The 23,765-nt window shown below is 42.8% G+C and overlaps 1 protein-coding gene across 15 annotated transcripts in view; it reads right to left on the bottom strand.

Annotated features, from left to right (window-relative positions):
- LOC139541407 (receptor-type tyrosine-protein phosphatase F-like) overlaps window positions 1–23,765 on the bottom strand; it is a 450,116-nt gene that overhangs the window by 224,979 nt on the left and 201,372 nt on the right. For all 15 annotated transcript variants that reach the window (XM_071346023.1, XM_071346022.1, XM_071346027.1 and 12 more), the window contains exon 4: window positions 20,797–20,938. In XM_071346023.1, coding sequence (XP_071202124.1) covers window positions 20,797–20,938 — 142 coding nt within the window. The remainder of the gene's footprint in view (window positions 1–20,796; window positions 20,939–23,765) is intronic.

Below are 23,765 nucleotides of genomic sequence, written 5' to 3'. Positions count from 1 at the left end.
AGACAATAGAGACAGGAGAGATCGAGAGGAGATCGAGATAGAGAGACAATAGAGACAGCAGAGATCGAAAGGAGATAGAGATAGAGAGACAATAGAGACAGGAGAGACAGGAGAGAGATAGAGAGACAATAGAGACAGGAGAGACAGGAGAGAGATAGAGAGACAATAGAGACAGGAGAGATAGAGAGGAGAGAGACAATAGAGAAAGGACAGAGAGATAGAGAGACAATAGAGACAGGAGAGATCGAAAGGAGAGAGAGATAGAGAGACAATAGAGACAGGAGAGATCAAAAGGAGAGAGAGATAGAGAGACAATAGAGACAGGAGAGATCGAAAGGAGATAGAGAGACAATAGAGACAGCAGAGATCGAAAGGAGATAGAGATAGAGAGACAATAGAGACAGGAGAGACAGGAGAGAGATAGAGAGACAATAGAGACAGGAGAGACAGGAGAGAGATAGAGAGACAATAGAGACAGGAGAGATAGAGAGGAGAGAGACAATAGAGAAAGGACAGAGAGATAGAGAGACAATAGAGACAGGAGAGATCGAAAGGAGAGAGAGATAGAGAGACAATAGAGACAGGAGAGATCAAAAGGAGAGAGAGATAGAGAGACAATAGAGACAGGAGAGATCGAAAGGAGATAGAGAGACAATAGAGACAGGAGAGACAGGAGAGAGATAGAGAGACAATGGAGACAGGAGAGACAGGAGAGAGATAGAGAGACAATAGAGACAGGAGAGATCGAAAGGACAGAGAGATAGAGAGACAATAGAGACAGGAGAGATCGAAAGGAGAGAGAGATAGAGAGACAATAGAGACAGGAGAGATCGATAGGAGAGAGAGATAGAGAGACAATAGAGACAGGAGAGATCGAGATGAGAGAGAGATAGAGAGACAATAGAGACAGCAGAGATCGAAAGGAGATAGAGATAGAGAGACAATAGAGACAGGGGAGATCGAAAGGAGAGAGAGATAGAGAGACAATAGAGACAGGAGAGATCGAGAGATAGAGAGATAGAGAGACAGGAGAGATCGAGAGGAGAGAGAGATAGAGAGACAATAGAGACAGGAGAGATCGAGAGATAGAGAGACAATAGAGACAGGAGAGATCGAGAGGAGAGAGAGATAGAGAGACAATAGAGACAGGAGAGATCGAGAGGAGAGAGAGAGACAATAGAGACAGGAGAGATCGAAAGGAGAGAGAGATAGAGAGACAATAGAGACAGGCGAGATCGAGAGATAGAGACAATAGAGACAGGAGAGATCGAGAGGAGAGAGAGATAGAAAGACAATAGAGACAGGAGAAATCGAAAGGAGAGAGAGATAGAGAGACAATAGAGACAGGAGAGATCAAAAGGAGAGAGAGATAGAGAGACAATAGAGACAGGAGAGATCGAAAGGAGAGAGAGATCGAGAGGAGAGAGATAAAGAGACAATAGAGACATGAGAGATCGAGAGGAGAGAGAGATAGAGAGACAATAGAGACAGGAGAGATCGAGAGGAGAGAGAGATAGAGAGACAATAGAGACAGGAGAGATCGAGAGGAGAGAGAGATAGAGACAATAGAGACAGAGAGAGACAGAAGAGAGAGAGAGACAGAAGAGAGAGACAGAAGAGAGAGAGAGACAGAAGAGAGAGCGAGAGACAAGAGAGAGACAGAAGAGAGAGAGAGACAGAAGAGAGAGCGAGAGACAAGAGAGAGACAAGAGAGAGACAGAAGAGAGAGCGAGAGACAAGAGAGAGACAAGAGAGAGACAGAAGAGAGAGCGAGAGACAAGAGAGAGACAGAAGAGAGAGACAGAAGAGAGAGAGAGACAGAAGAGAGAGAGAGACAGAAGAGAGAGACAAGAGAGAGACAGAAGAGAGAGAGAGACAGAAGAGAGAGAGAGACAGAAGAGAGAGACAGACAGAAGAGAGAGAGAGAAAGAAAAGAGAAAGAAAACATTTGGTACCGGGTAGAAGAGACTAACACCTCATTTCCAGGTGAGGAAGAAGCGAGATGTTGTTCATTTTCTGACACAAAATGGCGGCCATGCATCACCCCACATAATGCTTAGTCATGAAGTAGTACACGCTTACTCATGATGTAGTCCGTCGTCGTGTGGAGGCGGGCGGAAACAGCTACAGCTAACCTTGGCGGTGTCTCAAATGGCAGCTCTGGTCAAAAGTAATGTAGGAAATAGGAAGCCATTTGAGACAGCCCTTGTCCTGGACCTCCAGGGAGAGACAGGAAGTGCTGTGCGACCAGATTAGAGCAGTACAGCATGTGTCCCTATGGGCCCTGGTCAAAAGTAGTGCATTACATAGGGAATACGTTAACCCATTGGGACACAGTGTAGTGTCAGAGAAGGGCTGATGATGGAACAGTAACAGACAGAAACACCACAAACAAAAGGACCTATCTGACACTAACATCACTTTACTACATTAGTCATGCTTTCTCTATCCACCTACCATAAAATACAATTAAGAGAAAATTCAGTCTAAAAGGTGTTATTCTTGTTTTACAGAAAATATAGTAGAAAGGTTAACATCCCACATCTATTCTGTTACACTACAGCCAGACTGAATACGTAATTGTACTCTACCAATTATAGATTTGACAGTTTGGTTTGTCTTCCCCATCAAGTGATTAGTCCATCATGAGAGCACAACAGTGATTCTGAACATGTCATTAAGACATGATTCTTAATGACTAGCATAATCAGTGATATGTTCAAGATGCCTAGCATTTTATTATTCTTCATTTGAAATACACAGAGTGGGTGACTGACAGCATACAGTGATTCATTTAATATGTCCACTGAGTGTAAAGGGGTGCGTGACTGGCTGCAGGGAAGTCAGGCGCAGGAGAGCGAAACTGGGTAAAAACCGGAGCAGTTTAATTAGCAAAACCAACGGCACCCAGAACAACAAAATATGGGTACAAAATAACCCGTCGCGAACCAGTCACGGTGCACAAGCAGTTACAACAAACAATTTCACACACAGACATGGGGGGAACAGAGGGTTAAATACACGACAAGTAATGAGGGAATGAAAACTAGGTGTGTGGGAAAACAAGACAAAACAAATGGAAAATGAAAGGTGGATCGGCGATGGCTAGAAGACCGGTGACGTCGACCACCGAACACCGCCCGAACAAGAAGAGGAACCGACTTCGGCGGAAGTCGTGACACTGAGTCTAAATATAAGTTTCATATATAAGGTTATATAGGTTAATATAAGGTTTATTATTTTAAAGATCGGGACATTCTCCTGACATAAAAACCCTCACGTGGTCCAAGTCAGTATAAATATTAGATCAAAGGTGATCCATACACAAGTAAGAGACTAACACTGTTAGTATATAAATGTTGATGTTTTCTCATACACTCATATTCCTGCATTTGATTATATATGATTAATGTTCACATAGCTGCCTGAGGCATAGGAATAATAAATATGTTGACTGGTTGACCAATAGTGTGTTCTTCATTCTGAACAGAATCCTCTTGGGACTATAATTTAGTGTATATAACATCTATAACATCTACAGTTTACACAGTTTCTCTGAGGCTGCCTCTTTTCACAGGCAAACCAGACACAAACCAGACATAGCTGACGTACAGATGTCGATCTTAATAATTTCCTGCTGTAGCAAACTGGCTCAAAATACTATCTGTAATGTTTCATACTCCTATAGGCTATAGCTACTATCCAAACCTGCCACTCTGAGAGGAACCATCATACACACTGATCCCTGAGAGGAACCATCATACACGCTGATCCCTGAGAGGAACCATCATGCACACTGATCCCTGAGAGGAACCATCATACACACTGATCCCTGAGAGGAACCATCATACACACTGATCTCTGAGAGGAACCATCATACACACTGATCCCTGAGAGGAACCATCATACACACTGATCTCTGAGAGGAACCATCATGCACACTGATCCCTGAGAGGAACCATCATGCACACTGATCCCTGAGAGGAACCATCATACACACTGATCTCTGAGAGGAACCATCATACACACTGATCCCTGAGAGGAACCATCATGCACACTGACCTCTGAGAGGAACCATCATGCACACTGATCCCTGAGAGGAACCATCATGCACACTGATCCCTGAGAGGAACCATCATACACACTGATCTCTGAGAGGAACCATCATACACACTGATCTCTGAGAGGAACCATCATACACACTGATCCCTGAGAGGAACCATCATACACACTGATCTCTGAGAGGAACCATCATACACACTGATCAAGGTCACAGTGACATCAAATGCTGTACCTACAGAATATCAATACAGCCAAGACAAACAGCCATTTTGCTGATGTGTTACTTGAGATATTCTGTTAGATGGACAATAAAAGATGATCTATCAAATCAAATCAAATCAAATATTTATTGTTCACATACATATGGCTAGCAGATGTTAATGTGAGTGTAGCGAAACACTTGTAGTGTAGCGAAATGCTTGTGCTATTAGATGCAAGTGCAATGCCGCAAAATGGCATTTAAGAATATATACAAAAAAATATAATTCTGTAGGACATCAACAGCATAAACACTGACTGTTTCCACATTATATTCCCTTTATAGAGCACCTTTTGACCAGATACAGTGGCATATGGGACACCTCCACTGATGGAAGTTTATGTAGTGTAGATAATTGTCAAGCCCTGACCTTAGTTATATATGTTTTCTGTATTATTTTGGTCAGGTCAGGGTGTGACGTGGGTGGGTATGCGTGTTTTGTGTTGTATAGGGTTTTTTGTAGATCTATGGGGTTCTTGTAAGTCTAGGTTATTGTAGGTCTATGGTGGCCTGAATTGGTTCCCAATCAGAGGCAGCTGGTAATCGTTGTCCTATTTAGGTTGCCATTTTCCATTTAGGTTTTGTGGGTTATTGTCTATGTGTAGTTGCATGTCAGCACTCGTTTGATTAGCTTCACGTTCGTTTTGTTATTTGTTAGTTTGTTTAGTGTTCTTCGTTAATAAAAGAAGAATGTATTCAAATCACGCTGCGCCTTGGTCTCCTCACGACGACGAACGTGACAATAACATTGACCTCTAGTGTATATAGTGTAGATAACATTGTTCTCTAGTGTATGTAGTGTAGATAACATTGTTCTCTAGTGTATGTAGTGTAGATAACATTGGTCTCTGTATGTAGTGTAGATAACATTGGTCTCTAGTTTATGTACTGTATATAACATTGGTCTCTAGTGTATGTAGTGTATATAACATTGGTCTCTAGTTTATGTAGTGTATATAACATTGGTCTCTAGTTTATGTAGTGTATATAACATTGGTGTCTAGTTTATGTAGTGTATATAACATTGGTCTCTAGTGTATGTAGTGTATATAACATTGGTCTCTAGTGTATGTAGTGTATATAACATTGGTCTCTAGTTTATGTAGTGTAGATAACATTGGTCTCTAGTGTATGTAGTGTATATAACATTGGTCTCTGTATGTAGTGTATATAACATTGGTCTCTAGTTTATGTAGTGTAGATAACATTGATCTCTAGTGTATGTAGTGTATATAACATTGGTCTCTAGTTTATGTAGTGTATATAACATTGGTCTCTAATTTATGTAGTGTATATAACATTGGTCTCTAGTGTATGTAGTGTATATAACATTGGTCTCTAGTTTATGTAGTGTATATAACATTGGTCTCTAGTGCATGTAGTGTATATAACATTGGTCTCTAATTTATGTAGTGTATATAACATTGATCTCTAGTGTATGTAGTGTATATAACATTGGTCTCTAGTTTATGTAGTGTAGATAACATTGGTCTCTAGTGTATGTAGTGTATATAACATTGGTCTCTAGTTTATGTAGTGTAGATAACATTGGTCTCTAGTGTATGTAGTGTATATAACATTGGTCTCTAGTTTATGTAGTGTAGATAACATTGGTCTCTAGTCTAAAGCACATGTTGTGTTGAACGGTTCACCCAGAGCAGCACTTCACCACAAAGAGAGTTTGAAGTGTTTAACGTTGCCAAGTACAGAGCTGTCCTGAACCCTTAGAGACACAGAGGAGAGGATCCCTAGCGTCTCTCTTTACTCCCCTCTGATGGATAGGAACTCACTCTGCCAGGTTCAGCCTGGTGTGTGTGTGTGCGTGTGCGTGTGTTGTGTGCGTGTGCGTGTGTGCGTGTCCAGTCAGCCGGTTTGGGCTGGTTAGCTATCTGCTGTTTGTTTGAGCGTGCAGATGAAGCTGTCGGTGAGGTCCTGGGCGCTAGCTAGCGTGTAACGGCAGAGAGCCACCCTCACCCTCCTCCATCATTAGTGTGTTGATGTTATGGGTAGCTATGCTGGAGAAACCTGTTTAATACACAAACACACACCTTCTTTGGCTCGCTTTCCCTCTCTTATCCCTCTCTTATCCCTCCCTCTGTCTCTCCTTCAGGTGTGCTGGTCTCTGCATGTCCTCCTTATCCTCCACTCCTTATCTCCTCCTCACATCCCTCTCTCCCTCCCCACTCCCTCATGTTCTGCCTCCGTGTTTATACAAGACCCTACACAAGACCACCCGTAGGAAAAAGGGAGCTTACTACAGAAACAAAAAACATAAGGACAGGTCATGCACATTGTGAGAAATTTGTATTAATGTGTTATGAGCTGTTGCTAGAATAATATTGTTGTCCTAGATGTTCTCCAAACCTGTCACACTTGTCCCTGAGGATTTGTAATGTGAGTACAGGGAAGGTTTGGAATGTTCAAGCCATTAACCACAAACCATTTAAATAGTCTGGTACGACAGCTACAACAGGCCAAATCATTTTCCAGCATTCAAATGATTCACGTTAAGAGCAATCCAATTCTAATCGTCATATTGAAATATGATGGGTTTCATCTTTGTGTCTGTTGGAGTAGCGAGCTCCCTTCAAGAACCCCGTCAGAGTCCCAAATGGCACCCTATTTCCTATGTAGTGCACTACTTTTGACCAGGGCCTGGGAATAAGGTGCCATTTGGGACACCACCCATCTCAGTGTGACTGCAGTTGAGATTATCCACGTGATTTGCTGTGGTATCATAAACTTTCTGGCGTAGTGTGGCAGGGAGTGACGTGACTGTTAAACGCTGTTCATCATTCATATTGAACTATTCTGTAGTCATTTATTACCTTCAATGCTACACAGTCCTGAAAGCCTCTGCTGCCACTCCCTCTGTCTCTCTATCTTCCTCTTCTCCCTCGCTCCCTTCCTCTATCTCTGTCCCCATTCCACCTCTATCATTCCTTTCTCTCACCCCCTCCTTCCCCAATGCCTGTCCTCTATCCTTCCCTCTTTTTTTCCTCCTACCTGATTTACCTATCTCCTCCCTCCCTCTCTCCTCTGCCTCCCTCCTCTCAGACTGGGCATGTCTCCAGGTGATAGTGTAGACAGAGAGAAGACAGAATAAAGATGACAAGTACTTATGGATCAGCACCTAGCCATATGGACAAGGGACAAACCACTGGGCTTTGCTCGATGAATAATACACATCATGGTTGCTTTCCAAATAGCACCTCTTCCGTATTTAGTGCACTACTTTTGACAAGGGCCTATAGGGCTCTGGTCAAAAGTAGTGCACTATATAGGAAATATGGTGCCATTTGGGACGAAGCCCATGATAATAACTACAGACAACAGTCAACAGCCAAACACTGAATTCTGATTGGTTCAGCATTTGGTCTGAATAACCTCCAGGTAAATGCCAAAATAAAGGAAATAAATGAGGGATATAAAGTGAATTGAAAGCAGGGAATTCCACACAGGAGTGGTCCTGAACTTCTTCAGGGTAGGGTCTATTTTTCTCCATTTCCTGTCTGAATGATGTGCTCAAAGTAAACTGCCTGTTACTGAGGCCCAGAAGCCAGGATATGCATATAATTGGTACCATTGGATATAAAACACGTTGACATTTGTATAAATGTTAAAATAATGTATGAGACTATAACACAATTGATATGGTAGGAGAAAATCCAAAGAAAAAACAACCTTATTTTTTTTTTAAATTGAGAGCCTATGCTCTTTCAATGGAAAGCTATAGGTCCTATGCAATTCCAGCTCCCAGATTGCAATTCCAATGGCTTCCACTAGATGTCAACAGTCTTTGTTCAAAGTTTCAGGCTTGTTTCTTCCAAAACGAGGAAGAATTTTGAGTTTTGGTACTGGGAGTCAGAGTTGAAATCAGTCTGTGTGCGCGCGATGAAGAGGACGTGCACTTGCTAATTTTACTTTTCAATTGAAAATACTTCTTTCCGTATGAAACATTATAGTTTAATTACATTTTAGAGGTACCTGAGGATTAAATAGAAATGTATTTTGACTTGTTTTAACAAAGTTTAGCGGTAGCTTTTTGGATTCCTTTCTCTGCATGTTGAACGAGTGGATTACTCAAATCGATGGGGCAAACTAATCTCACTTTTTGGGATATAAAGAAGGATTTTATCTAACAAAACAACCATGCATGTTGTAGCCGGGACCCTTGGGATTGCAAATCAGAGGAAGATTTTCAAAAAGTAAGTGAATATTTAATTGCTATTTGTGATTTTACGAAGACTGTGCTGGTTGAAAAATATTTTGATGTGAGGCGCCGTCCTGAACAATCGCATGGCATGCTTTCGCTGTAAAGCATATTGTAAATCGGACAATGCAGTTAGATTAACAAGAATTTAAGATTTTAACCGATATAAGACACTTGTACAGTTGAAGTCGGAAGTTTACATACACTTAGGTTGAAGTCATTAAAACTCGTTTTTCAACCACTCCACAAATTTCTTGTTAACAAACTATAGTTTTGGCAAGTCAGTTAGGATATCTACTTTGTGCATGACACAAGTAATTTTTCCAACAATTGTTTACAGCCAGATTATTTCACTTATAATTCACTGTATCACAATTCCAGTGGGTCAGAAGTTTACAAACACTAAGTTGACTGTGCCTTTAAACAGCTTAGAAAATTCCAGAAAATGATGTCATGGCTTTAGAAGCTTCTGATAGGCTAACTGACATAATTTGAGTCAATTGGAGGTGTACCTGTGGATGTATTTTAAGGCCTACCTTCAAACTCAGTGCCTCTTTGTTTCACATCATGGGATAATCAAAAAAATCAGCCAAGACCTCAGAAACAAAATTGTAGACCTCCACAAGTCTGGTTCATCCTTGGGAGCAATTTCCAAATGCCTGAAGGTACCATGTTCATCTGTACAAACAATAGTACGCAAGTATAAGCACCATGGGACCACGCAGCCGACATACCGCTAAGGAAGGAGACGAGTTCTGTCTCCTAGAGATGAATGTACTTGGGTCAGAAAAGTGCAAATAAATCCCAGAACAACAGCAAAGGACCTTGTGAAGATGCTGGAGGAAACAGGTACAAAAGTATATATATCCAAATTAAAACGAGTCCTATATCGACATAACCTGAATAACCTCAGCAAGGAAGAAGCCACTGCTCCAAAACCGCAATAAAAAGCCAGACTACGGTTTGCAACTGCACATGGGGACAAAGATCGTACTTTTTGGAGAAATGTCCTCTGGTCTGATGAAACAAAAATAGAACTGTTTGGCCATAATGAACATCGTTATGTTTGGAGGAAAAAGGGGGAAGCTTGCAAGCCGAAGAACACCATCCCAACCGTGAAGCACAGGGGTGGCAGCATCATGTTGTGGGGGTGCGTTGCTGCAGGAGGGACTGGTGCACTTCACAAAATAGATGTCATCATGAGGTAGGAAAATTATGTGGATATATTGAAGCAACATCTCAAGACATCAGTCAGAAAGTTAAAGCGTGGTTACAAATGGGTCTTCCAAATATATTTATTTTACTAGGCAAGTCAGTTAACTTCTTTATGATAGGGGGCAGCATTTTCACTTTTGGATGAATTGCGTGCCCATAGTGAACTGCCTCCTACTCTGTCCCAGATGCTAATATATGCATATTATTATTACTATTCGATATAAAACACTCTGAAGTTTCTAAAACTATTTGAATGATGTCTGTGAGTATAACAGAACTCATATGGCAGGCAAAAACCTGAGAAAAAATCCAAACAGGAAGTGAGAATTCTGAGACTGGTCAATGTTCAACTCATCGCAGATTCAATTCCCTGTAAAATATGGATCTGTTTGCACTTCCTACGCCTTCCACTAGATGTCAACAGTCTGTAGAACGTGGAATAAAGCCTCTAGTGTGATGTGGGGCCGGATGGGAGGTGTGTCAGACATTGGTCTGGCAGAATGCCAGTTCCTGCTCATGCGCTTTCCTCATGATATCGCCTTGCGTATCATAACTTCTACAGACATGAAGGAATGCTCCGGTTGGAACGTTATTGGATATATATGATAACAACATCCTGAAGATTGATTCTCTACTTAGTTTGACCAGTTTATTCGACCTGTTATATAACTTTTTGAAGTTTTTGTCCAAGTTCGCCTGCATTTGTGCGAGCGTTTGGACATGTGCACTAAACATGCTAGCAAAAGTAGCTACTTAGACATAAGTAATGGACATTATCGAACAAAACAACGATTTATTGTGGAACAAGGATTCCTGGGAGTGCATTCTGATGAAGATGATCAAAGGTAAGGGAATATTTATGATGTAATTTCGTATTTCTGTTGACTCCAACATGGCGGAGAAATGTTGTTATGTTTGAGCGCCGTCTCAGATTATTGCATGGTGTGCTTTTTACGTAAAGTCTTTTTGAAATCTGACACAGTGGTTGCATTAAGAACAAGTGTATCTTTAATTATATGTAAATCATATCTTTCATCAAAGTTTATGATGAGTATTTCTGTCATTTCTCCGGATATTTTGGAGGCATTTCTGAACATGGCGCAAATGTAAACCGAGATTTGTGGATATAAATATGCACATTATAGAACAAAACATAAATGTATTGTGTAACATGATGTCCTATGAGTGTCATCTGATGAAGATCATCAAAGGTTAGTGATTAATTGTAACTCTATTTCTGCTTTTTGTGACTACTATCTTTGGCTGGGAAAATGGCTGTGTTTTTCTGTGGCTATGTACTGAGCTAACATAATCGTTTGGTGTGCTTTCGCCGTAAATCCTTTTTGAAATCAGACATGTTGGCTGGATTCACAACATGGGTAGCTTTAATTTGGTGTCTTTCATGTGTGATTTCATGAAAGATTGATTTTTATAGTAATATATTTGAATTTGGCGCGCTACATTTTTTTCTGGCTATTGGCCAAGTGGGACGCTACCGTCCCACATATCCCAGAGAAGTTAAGAACAAATTCTTATTTTCAATGACAGCCTAGGAACAGTGGGTTAACGGCCTTGTTCAGGTGCAGAACGACCTATTTTTACCTTGTCAGCTTGGGGATTCAATCTTGCAACCTTTCGGTTACTAGTCCAACGCTCTAACCACTAGGCTACCTGCCGCTACCTGCCACCCCCAAATGGACAATGACCCCTAGCATACTTCCACAGTTGTGTCAAAATGGCTTAAGGACAACAAAGTCAAGGTATTGGAGTGGCCATCACAAAGCCCTGACCCCAATCCCATAGAAAATTTGTGGGCAGAACTGAAAAAGCATGTGCGAGCAAGGAGGCCTACAAACCTGACTCAGTTACACCAGCTCTGTCAGGAAGAATGGGCCAAAATTCACCCAACTTATTGTGGGAAGCTTGTGGAAGCCTACCCGAAACGTTTGACCCAAGTTAAATAATTTAAAGGCAATGTTACCAAATACAAATTGAGTGTATGTAAACTTCTGACCCACTGGGAATGTGATGAAAGAAATAAAAGCTGAAATAAATCATTCTCTCTACTATTATTCTGACATTTCACATTCTTAAAATAAAGTGGTGATCCTGACTGACCTAAGACAGGGAATTTTTACTCTGATTAAATGTCAGGAATTGTGAAACTGAGTTTAAATGTATTTGGCTAAGGTGTATGTAAACTTCCGACTTCAACTGTAAATAGATGTTTAATATCTATAATTTTTATGATTATTATTTGAATTGCGCCTAGCCCTAAGAAGATGTATTTTTAATCAATTAGCATCCCATCGTGCTTGGTGTCATGTATAAAAATGCCCAGTTCCCCATTATTTTGGCTACCATGGCTAGAAAAAGTGATAAATGTGACTTTGAAAGAGGGGTCTCAAAGGAGCTGTGTGTGTGTGTGTGTGTGTGTGTGTGTGTGTGTGTGTGTGTGTGTGTGTGTGTGTGTGTGTGTGTGTGTGTGTGTGTGTGTGTGTGTGTGTGTGTGTGTGTGTGTGTGTGTGTGTGTGTGTGTGTCAGTCACCAGATCTCAAACCAATCGATCACTTATAGGAGATTCTGGAGTGGTGCCTGAGACAACATTTTCTACCACCATCCACAAAATGTATTGTAAAATAATGGTGTCATATCCCTTCAATAGAGTTCAAGATACTTGTATAATCTATGCCAAGGCACACTGAAGCTGTTCATGCTCGTGGTCGCCCAACGCCCTATTAAGAAGATTTAACTTAGTGTTTCCTTTATTTTGGCAGTTACCTGTATGAGCTCTGAAGAAAATAAATAAAGACCGCATGATGGATAAAGACTCTTTAAGTTGGTCAAATAAACCCACAGCAAGGAAACATGAGTGTGAGACTTCCTTTTTCATTTGTTTAATGCGTGACCTCTCCTAAAATGTGGGAGATTACAACTATACCACAGCAGAGGGGGGGATTTTAACCCTATACTTGGATGTATATGTACCATGACCACCCCCTATAGGTGATGGACCAATCAAATCCACCCAAGCTTATCTGTTTTACAAAGAATGTTTTTCACAAGCAGGACTTGTAAATTGTGAGCTTGTTTCCAATTCAGTGACTTATTATGTGTCATTAATAACTGGCACATAGTACATAACTCCCCAAAATCATTTCAAATTCTATTTCAGATTGTGTATTCCCGTTAGCGGTCTATCTTTATCAAAAATACTTTTTTTTCTTCTAATGAAAAACATTTGATAAATAAATTCAGTCCCATGGGGTAAGCTATTTGAGGAAGCAGTGTTCAATGTTGAAATAATAATTCCTGGTAATAGCACCAAAGGGGAAAGACAGCCATCTTTAAAAAATCTAATCAATACGGCCTCCTTGTGCACCCTAGTCAGTCTCCAACAGCAGTAGGAGTAGAGAGGGAGAAAAGGAGGTCTGAGTTATAACTCTGTACCAGGGCCTTAGCAGTGTAGTCAGGCCCAGAGAAGCCCTTTATAAATCGGTTAATTCCTCCTTCGGCCCAGTGTTCACTGCAGGAACCAATTTAATAGGAACCACTCAGACCTGGCCTGAGCTATCCTTGACAGCTCTTTTTCACAATTCCCATGTCTGCCTCACAGGCTGATTACACCGCCCGCATCGCGAGCGTAGCAAAATCAATTTTGAAATCTTTATTATTCAATTATTGCACCCACACTGTCTGCATTGTCAAGGGCTAAAATAGAAGTCAGTTGCAAGTCCAGCCTCTCCCACCTCCTCATTGGTTTATAGAAGCAGATACCCACGTGCCATCTCCTCATTGATTATACCCACGTGGGTGACTGAAAGACGAACGTGGTCAGTGGCGTTAATGCACCTATTTTATGAAAGTTGCCAATCGCAATATAAAGTCAAGAGCAGAAAAAGCCTGGAAGGAGGAGAGACTAGAAACGATTTGGTTGACCGTTTTATGTGTGCATTAATTGGTGGAGTAGACGACCTTGTGCATTTCAGGTAAAATAACAACTCAATGTTTATATCCCAGGACAAATTAGCTAGCAACAGCAAGCTAGCTAAATAGGACAAATTAGCTAGAAAGTGCAAGCTAACTAGCTAAATTGCCATACATGTTTAATGCTTTTCGACCTGTCCCCAAATGAATATAATTGGTTCAGAATTTGTTTTGATACTTTAACCTGCGTGTCGTGATCGCGTTCGGTGTGGGGGGACTAAATACATTTATGCACGATGGTGCATGATGGCGTATGCGCGCAGCCGGTTTGGGTTCCGTGTCAGACAACTGCAGACCAAGTTGGATTATGATATTGAATGTGATCGTGATCTTGATTGTGATCAATAAATAAACCCTTGAATGTGTAAGATATTACAATGGCAGAGTGTTAGTTACACCCCTTGACTTTTTCCATATTTTGTTGTGAATTTAAAATGTATTAAATTGAATTTTTTTGTCACTAGTTTACACACAATACCCTATAACGTCAAAGTGGAATTATGTTTTTCAAAATTTTTATCCATCTAAAACTCAGTTGCTTGAAAGGGATTTCACCATTAGGTCAATGGTGACGTTAAAACTGTTGTAAAAATAGTTTAATGGCTGTTATAGGAGAAAACTGAGGATGGATCGACAACATTGTAGTTACTCCACAAGTGAAAAGAAGGAAGCCTGTCAGAATAAAAATATTCCAAAACATGCATCTTGTTTGCAACAAGGCACTAAAGTAATATTGCAATAATATTGCACTAACTGTTTGTCCTGAATACAAAGTGTTATGTTTGGGGCAAATCCAACACAACACATTACTGAGTACCACTCTCCATATTTTCAAGCATAGCGGTGGCTGCATCATGTTATGGGTATGCTTGTAATCTTTAAGGACTGGGGAGTTTTTCAGGATAAAAAAGAAAAGGAATGGAGCTAAGCACAGACAAAATCTTAGAGGAAAACCTGGTTCAGTCTGCTCTCCACCAGACACTGGGAAATTGAGTCACTTTTCAGCAGGACAATAACCTAAAACACAAGGCCAAATCTACACTGGAGTTGCTTACCAAGAAAACAGTGAATGTTCCTGAGTGGCCGAGTCTGTGGCAAGACCTGAGAATAGTTGTCTAGAAAAGATCAACAACCAATTTGACAGAGCTTGAAGAATTTTGAAAATAATAATGGTCAAATGATGAACAATCCAGGTGTGGAAAGTTCTTAGAGACTTACCCTGAAAGACTCAGCTGTAATCGCTGCTAAAGGTGCTTCCACAAAGTATTGACCCAGGGGTGTGAGATACAGTATTTCTATATTACATTTTCAATATGTTTGCAAACATTTCTAAAAACATGTTTTCACTTTGTTATTATGGGGTATTTAATCCATTTGAATTCAGGCTGTAACACAACAAAAAGTGGAATAAGTCAATGGGTATGAATAATTTGTGAAGATACTGTATAACAGTATAAACAAGCATGGTTTAATGGCATCAAGGTCAGCTTGTTTGTAAAACTGCATGAACAATGCTGGAGTTACAAACAGTACAATACTTGTGTTATCTTTTTCATATAGTCAATGATATAAAATACAATACATCATTTCAACATCAACGTTATGTCCCTAAAATGTAGTTACTACTGTATCTCTACTGTAGCTTATTTCAAGCAGCAGACAGGCACCATTGTTGTGATTGTGACCCTCCAGATTCATTCTCTACTGCCCAGAGTAAAGGTAGCCTATTGGCACAAAACAGCCCTACTGTCCCTGATGTGGGGACTAAATCCACTTAGTGGGCTGTGTTGATGGTACAGGAACACCAGTTAGCAGCAGACACCAGGGCAGTGTCCCAAATAGAACCACGTTCCCTATATAGTGCACTTCTTTTGACCAGAGCGCCCATGCAATAGGGTGCCATTTGGGACCCTGACCAGCATAGCTATTATCACAGCTAGCCATCAGAAGTCAGTATCTTCCTTATTCCAGCCGCTCTGTACCACAATATTTCTGCACCGAGTGATAAAGCCTGGCCTGTCCACAGACCACTGGAACTAGACTGTGTGATGTCCCTGTCTCATCTCCACGACAGCGTGATGGTGGCAGTGACACGCGTTGGACTGCCACAGCGATGTGATTACTCCTCGCTTGGCGTAATCTGACATGGGTCACAGAGATGGAGGCTATGTTAGGAAGGGAGGGAGATCACTCTGGCCCATTGAGTCAGGTAATAATCTGGTGTTCACACCTGAACACAACAACAACCCTGACCCTCTCAGGAAGACTGGATTTTTGAATCACTTGCAATACTGCAAGCGTTTAGTTGAGTCTTCCTGGAGTGCCAGATGTCAAATGAACACCAACATTTGAATATGGGAAGGAGATTAAGGACACAGCACCAAAGTCAGCAACACCATCAACCACCTGACACAAAAACAGCAGGAACAGCATGGAACTGCATGATTTAGTGGTAAGGAGTGGTATGCAGGCACATGGACATCTCCATCAGTAAGTAATATTGATCGTCCTTTTCAAAAGATATAGGAGTGGAGGAGTTTGAGGATAGCCAGAAATAAACCCACGAATGAGGAGTGTATTTCTCTGTCTGTTTCACCCTCCTCATCATACCTTAGTCTTTACTATCTCTCCCTGTTCCTCATCATACCTTAGTCTTTACTATCTCTCCCTGTTCCTCATCATACCTTAGTCTTTACTATCTCTCCCTGTTCCTCATCATACCTTAGTCTTTACTATCTCTCCCTGTTCCTCATCATACCTTAGTCTTTACTATCTCTCCCTGTTCCTCATCATACCTTAGTCTTTACTATCTCTCCCTGTTCCTCATCATACCTTAGTCTTTACTATCTCTCCCTGTTCCTCATCATACCTTAGTCTTTACTATCTCTCCCTGTTCCTCATCATACCTTAGTCTTTACTATCTCTCCCTGTTCCTCATCATACCTTAGTCTTTACTATCTCTCCCTGTTCCTCATCATACCTTAGTCTTTACTATCTCTCCCTGTTCCTCATCATACCTTAGTCTTTACTATCTCTCCATGTTCCTCATCATACCTTAGTCTTTAATATCTCTCCCTGTTCCTCATCATACCTTAGTCTTTAATATCTCTCCCTGTTCCTCATCATACCTTAGTCTTTACTATCTCTCCCTGTTCCTCATCATACCTTAGTCTTTACTATCTCTCCCTGTTCCTCTGTCTCTCCCTCCGTCTCTTCCTCCGTCTCTCGCTCCGTCTCTTCCTCCGTCTCTCCCTCCGTCTCTTCCTCCGTCTCTCCCTCCATCTCTTCCTCCGTTTCTCCCTCCGTCTCTTCCTCCGTCTCTCCCTCCGTCTCTCCCTCCGTCTCTCCCTCCGTCTCTCCCTCCGTCTCTCCCTCCGGCTCTCCCTCTGGCTCTCCCTTCGTCTCTCCCTCTGTCTCTCCCTCTGGCTCCCCCTCTGTCTCTCCCAGTGTGGACTTCCTGACTAAGGCCTTACTCTTATTACCCACAGTGTCTGGTTATACGCAGACTCCTGCTGTTTCTCTCCCCCTCTCTCTCTCTCTCTCTCTCTCGCTCTCTCTCTCTCAGAATCCTGTCTATTTCACTCCCTTTCTCCCATTCCCTCTCTCTTTCTCCTCTCTCTACATGAAAACATTGCCTCACCTTTCTGTGGAGGGAGGCTGAGGAGAATGTGAAGGCTTTACCTTCTGCTGCTCTGCAGTGCACATACACACACACATACACCTTATCTGTTATGACGTGTTGAAGCCCCAGGACTACCTTCTCTCTCCTCCTTCTGTCTGATAATGAGGGAGACGAGATCCACCATCTTCTACTCTCTCCTTCACTCCTCTTCTACTCTCACCTTCACTCCTCTTCTACTCTCTCCTTCACTCCTCTTCTACTCTCTCCTTCACCCCTCTTCTACTCTCTCCTTCACTCCTCTTCTACTCTCTCCTTCACTCCTCTACTTTCACAGCTCTCTCCTTCACTCCTCTTCTACTCTCTCCTTCACTCCTCTTCTACTCTCTCCTTCACCCCTCTTCTACTCTCTCCTTCACTCCTCTTCTACTCTCTCCTTCACTCCTCTTCTACTCTCTCCTTCACTCCTCTTCTACTCTCTCCTTCACTCCTCTTCTACTCTCTCCTTCACTCCTCTTCTACTCTCTCCTTCACTCCTCTTCTACTCTCACCTTCACTCCTCTTCTACTCTCTCCTTCACTCCTCTTCTACTCTCACCTTCCCTCCTCTTCTACTCTCTCCTTCACTCCTCTTCTACTCTCTCCTTCACTCCTCTTCTACTCTCTCCTTCACCCCTCTTCTACTCTCTCCTTCACTCCTCTTCTACTCTCTCCTTCACTCCTCTTCTACTCTCTCCTTCACTCCTCTTCTACTCTCTCCTTCACTCCTCTTCTACTCTCACCTTCACTCCTCTTCTACTCTCTCCTTCACTCCTCTTCTACTCTCTCCTTCACTCCTCTTCTACTCTCTCCTTCACCCCTCTTCTACTCTCTCCTTCACTCCTCTTCTACTCTCACCTTCACTCCTCTTCTACTCTCTCCTTCACTCCTCTTCTACTCTCTCCTTCACCCCTCTTCTACTCTCTCCTTCACTCCTCTTCTACTCTCTCCTTCACTCCTCCTCTACTTTCACAGCTCTCTCCTTCACTCCTCTTCTACTCTCTCCTTCACTCCTCTTCTACTCTCTCCTTCACCCCTCTTCTACTCTCTCCTTCACTCCTCTTCTACTCTCTCCTTCACTCCTCTTCTACTCTCTCCTTCACTCCTCTTCTACTCTCTCCTTCACTCCTCTTCTACTCTCTCCTTCACTCCTCTTCTACTCTCTCCTTCACTCCTCTTCTACTCTCTCCTTCACTCCTCTTCTACTCTCACCTTCACTCCTCTTCTACTCTCTCCTTCACTCCTCTTCTACTCTCTCCTTCACTCCTCTTCTACTCTCTCCTTCACTCATCTTCTACTCTCTCCTTCACTCCTCTTCTACTCTCTCCTTCACTCCTCTTCTACTCTCTCCTTCACCCCTCTTCTACTCTCTCCTTCACTCCTCTTCTACTCTCTCCTTCACTCCTCTTCTACTCTCTCCTTCACTCCTCTTCTACTCTCTCCTTCACTCCTCTTCTACTCTCTCCTTCACTCCTCTTCTACTCTCTCCTTCACTCCTCCTCTACTTTCACAGCTCTCTCCTTCACTCATCCTCTACTCTCACCGCTCTCTCCTTCCCTCCTCTCCTCCAGTCATCCTCTACTCTCACCGCTCTCTCCTTCCCTCCTCTCCTCCAGTCATACTTTACTCTCAGTACTCCCCTCTCCTCCACTCCTCCTATACTCTCTCCTCTCCTTCAGTCCTCCTTTACTCTCTCCTCTTCTCCACTCCTCCTTTACTCTCACAGCTCTCCTCTCTTCTCTCTCCTCCCCTCCCTGCCTCGGCTCAACCTCAGGGAACAAACAGAAGTTCTGTCTAAAACATCACTGCTTTCTTATTCACATCCCTCTGATCCCAATCTTCCACATGCTGGCGTACAGTAAGGTGTGTGGGAGCAACGTGACACAAGCACGATTCTTCTGTCTTACGATCTATGAGTCAGCCTACAGTCAGCCATCAGCCATCGTCCTTCTCCTGAACACATCACACTCCATACACCAAGAGGTTGTCTTCACTCTGTACTCAGAGAGCACGTCTGCCAATCATATTGGCTGGAGCAGCACTAAGGTCCAACACAGACAGATTAGGCCTGCGTTCCAAATGGCACCCTATTCCCTTCATAGTGCACTACTTTTGATCAGAGCCCTATGAGCCCTGGTCAAAAGTAGTGCACTATGTAGGGGATTGGGTGCCATTTGAGACGCAGATTAAGTCTGATCAGAGACCAGTCTATTACATGCTACAAAGCCCCCTGCCTGGCTCCATCTCTCTATCTCTCTGTCCGCAAGCTATCTGCATACATCTACATCAGACTGATGTTAATCCCACCATTAATCTGATCCTAGATCAGCAGATACCGATCCCTGTTAACACCAATTACCTCAGCACCCAGCCACACTCCTAACAAGGCCTTTGGTAGTTCTGAGGATGTGTCCCAAAGGGCACCCTATTCCCCCATAGGGCCCTGGTCAAAAGTAATGCACTACATAGGAAATAGGGCGCCATTTGGGATGTAACCTGAAGCCTTGAAAAATAAGGCTTGGGTGTTTTGCGTGACAGCCCCCAGATATGTTTGCTGAGCGAGCCAAGAAGAAAGCCAGCCAGCCTGATCGTATCTACAATATATCGTCTTCTAGTCCAGATAATGTGCTCCTAGGTGATTTGCAAAAACCCTGGCAGCAGGATATATTTTTGCGCAGATATTTCTCTAACAATTTGAGTGTGGATTAAATAATTGCTGTTGGACATCATCTTTAATCTTCCCACTGGCAGGAGATAAAAAACACATTTCACACAGAACCACCTACAGTAGCTTTAAAAATCAATTCCTGCAGATAGATTGTAAATTCATGGTCGGAATGCGTAATCAAATAAAATGTCAAGACACATTGTTGGCCCGGTGTAATCAGAACATCTAACAGCTACCGGCAAATCACAAGCTGACTTCTTGTTTCTATTTCATCAACCAAGCAGAAGGGTACCTGAAGGAGCCGGGCATAAAACACCCTCTCCACTCTGACATGCAACCAGGTTAGGTCCTCTGTGATAAGTAATGCACACATCCAGACATGGCTGGAATCTGCATGGACATACTGTATTAAGCAATGCTGATCAAGACAGAGAAACCCATTGTGGTGGGAATAGATGAAGAGAACAAGAGAGGAAGAAAGATAGAGGGAAAGAGTGTGTGTGTGTGTGTGTGTGTGTGTGTGTGTGTGTGTGTGTGTGTGTGTGTGTGTGTGTGTGTGTGTGTGTGTGTGTGTGTGTGTGTGTGTGTGTGTGTGTGTGTGTGTGTGTGTGTGTGTGTGTGTGTGTGTGTGTGTGTGTGTGTGTGTGTGTAAATCGTGTATGTGAGTGGAAGAAAGAAAGACAAAGAAAATGATTGAGAGGGAGTGACAGAGAGAGTGATCGAGGTGTTTCCTACCTTCTAGGACGGTGAGTTTGGCACTGGTGTTGATCTCTCCCACACTGTTGGTGGCGGTACACTCATAGATGGCCTCGTCCCTGTGGGTCCGCAGGGGCTGGATACGCAGGACGGACCCTGAACCATCATCAAACTCTATCACCTGAACACAAGGGTGGGTAGAGGAGAGAAAAAGCAATGAGACATGTAACTAATATTCCAAACTGATTTAAACAGTCATCTTAAAAAGGCATCCCTTTGATCGCTATTTCATCAATAAGTACAGCAACATCAGAGCCCTGGTGAGTACCAGCCCATTGAGCCCAGTGAATACCCCTGGTTTGATCATTGGCAGGGGGACTAATACAGGGCTAAGATATCTGCTACTTTCTATTTAGCTAGGAGGAACTGGGTTTATAATAAGAGTCTGCCTTAGCAGATCAGAAGACGCAAACCTGACCAAACTCAAACTCCATCAGTACTGTTAATAAACCATCTCAAATAGAGACTACATCTTATCTAATCTCAACTGCAAAGGACCGCCCGGCATTGCATGACCTTGCTGTGGTCCTACGCTCCACAGGGAGTGAAGAGGAGTAAGTACGTCTGATCTGATACAATCACCCAATTAAAGAGAAGTTTATTGTATGAAATGAGCCTGAGTGAACAGCAGGCATTTCAGCAAGGCCTTTCAGGAAGCCAGCCTTTAGGGGTTAAAGAATCAGAGGTCAGAGGTCAGGGGAGAGGGTCTTCTAAAATTCCTTACGCTGCAGTGGAAAGTGGCTGACCTAAACATCCACATGACAGGAAGAGAACATTCCTGAACATTCAGTGGAGCACACCTAGGTTCAAACAGTATCTGAAATATTTCAATTACTTTGAGCGTTCACTTGAGCCTGTCTAGCGTGCCAGATATGCTAGGTTTTCACTGAAGAGGCTATTCTTCCCTTGGTTCAATTGCGCCATGCAAGCTCAATCAAGCAATGCTAAAGTATGTGAAAAATGTTGAATACTATTTGAACTAGAGTTGCACACTTTGGGGAAAATTCAGAGTTGGAAACTTTCCCTGGGAATTAACGGGAATATATGGGAATTAACGGAAATATATGCAAATTAATATTAATACCATTTAAATGTAGATGTTTTTTGCATATCATATGGAGACAGAAACATAAACCTTTTACCTTATCATAAGTAGACATAATTGCAAATTATTAAATCTTTCCAATAGAAATAAAAAACAATTGATTTACGAATTGAACTTTAATTAAATGAGTTGACTCTTCACATGGGATGATTTCACTGAACAACAAAAGAAAGGGAATATTGAATGATCCCCAATGATACATCGCATCTCCCAAAAAGATTTTCAATATACATCTGTAAAATGATAGTCTAGAAACTAAAGCTTTGGTTGTCTTCCTCTCAGGCTTCCATGTCTTCTCCCTGGACCTCCTCAATACCCACCTCTTTAACATCACTCTGAGGCCTCATCTTCACTGTCACTTTCCAACCTTGTTGAGGATGGCTTGTTGTCAGGCTCAAAAAGCCTCAAATTTGCCAAGATGGCCACCAATTTTTCAACCCTTGTATTGGTCAGCCTGTTACATGCTTTGGTGTGTGTGTTCCCAAACAAGGACCAGTTGCACTCTGAGGCGGCTAATGTTGGTGGGATTTGGAGGATGATGGAGGCAATAGGGGAAAGAGCCTCAGATCCACAAATTCCCTTCCACCAGGTGGCTGATGAGATATGTTGGCCCGACTGCCATATTGCATCTCCATCCCAAAGCCCTTCCTTGGAAGTGTACTTCGCCAGACTGCCAAGAACCTTGCCCTCATCCAGGCCAAGGTGGCGAGACACGGTAGTGATGAAATCATAGGCCTTGTTGATCTCTGCACCAGACAGGATGCTCTTGCAAGCATACTTGGGGTCCAACATGTACGCTGTGGCATGTATGGGCTTCAGGCAGAAGTCTTCACGCTTAAAAAAAAAGTGATTTTGTGGTATCCAATTGGTAGTAGTTACAGTCTTGTCTCATCACTGCAACTTCAGTACGGATTCGGGAGAGGCGAAGGTCGAGAGCCATGCATCCTCTGCCCATGCCCATCCAACCCGGAAGCCAGCAGCACCAATGTGTCGGAGGAAACACCGTACACCTAGCGACCTGGTCAGCGTGCACTGCGCCCGGCCTGCCACAGGAGCCGCTAGTGCGCGATGAGACAAGGATATCCCTGCCGGCCAAACCCTCCCTAATCCGGACGACGCTGGGCCAATTGTGCGCCGCCCCATGGGCCTCCGGGTCGCGGCCGGCTGCGACAGAGCCTGGGCAGAAGTCTTCATGCTTTTTGATGTATTTCAGAACTGCAGTTTCCTCTGCTTGGAGCAACAGTGAAGTGGGCAGGGCAGTACGGATTTCTTCTCTTACATCTGCAAGCAGAATCTGAACATCAGTCAGGATGGCATTGTCTCCCTCAATCCGCACAATGACTACTGCTGTAGGTTTCAGGAGTTTCAGGCTGCTTACCACTTTCTCCCAAAATACATCATCCCGGAGGATCCTCTTGATGGGGCTGTCCATATCGACAGACTGTGATATGGCCATTTCTTGGAGAGACTCCTTCCCCTCCAGGAGACTGTCAAACATGATGACAACACCACCCCAATGGGTGTTGCTGGGCAGCTTCAATGTGGTGCTCTTATTCTTCTCACTTTGCTTGGTGAGGTAGATTGCTGCTATAACTTGATGACCCTTCACATACCTAACCATTTCCTTGGCTCTGTTGTAGAGTGTATCCATTGTTTTCAGTGCCATGATGTCATTGAGGAGCAGATTCAATGCATGAGCAGCACAGCCGATTGGTGTGATGTGAGGGTAGGACTCCTCCACTTTAGACCAAGCAGCCTTCATGTTCGCAGCATTGTCTGTCACCAGTGCAAATGCCTTCTGTGGTCCAAGGTCATTGATGATTGCCTTCAGCTCATCTGCAAT

The sequence above is a fragment of the Salvelinus alpinus genome, chromosome 16 (assembly GCF_045679555.1).
Source record: "Salvelinus alpinus chromosome 16, SLU_Salpinus.1, whole genome shotgun sequence".
Lineage (NCBI taxonomy): Eukaryota > Metazoa > Chordata > Actinopteri > Salmoniformes > Salmonidae > Salvelinus > Salvelinus alpinus.
Note: the sequence above shows the minus strand (reverse complement) of the source record. Positions and strands in the feature narration are given on the sequence as shown.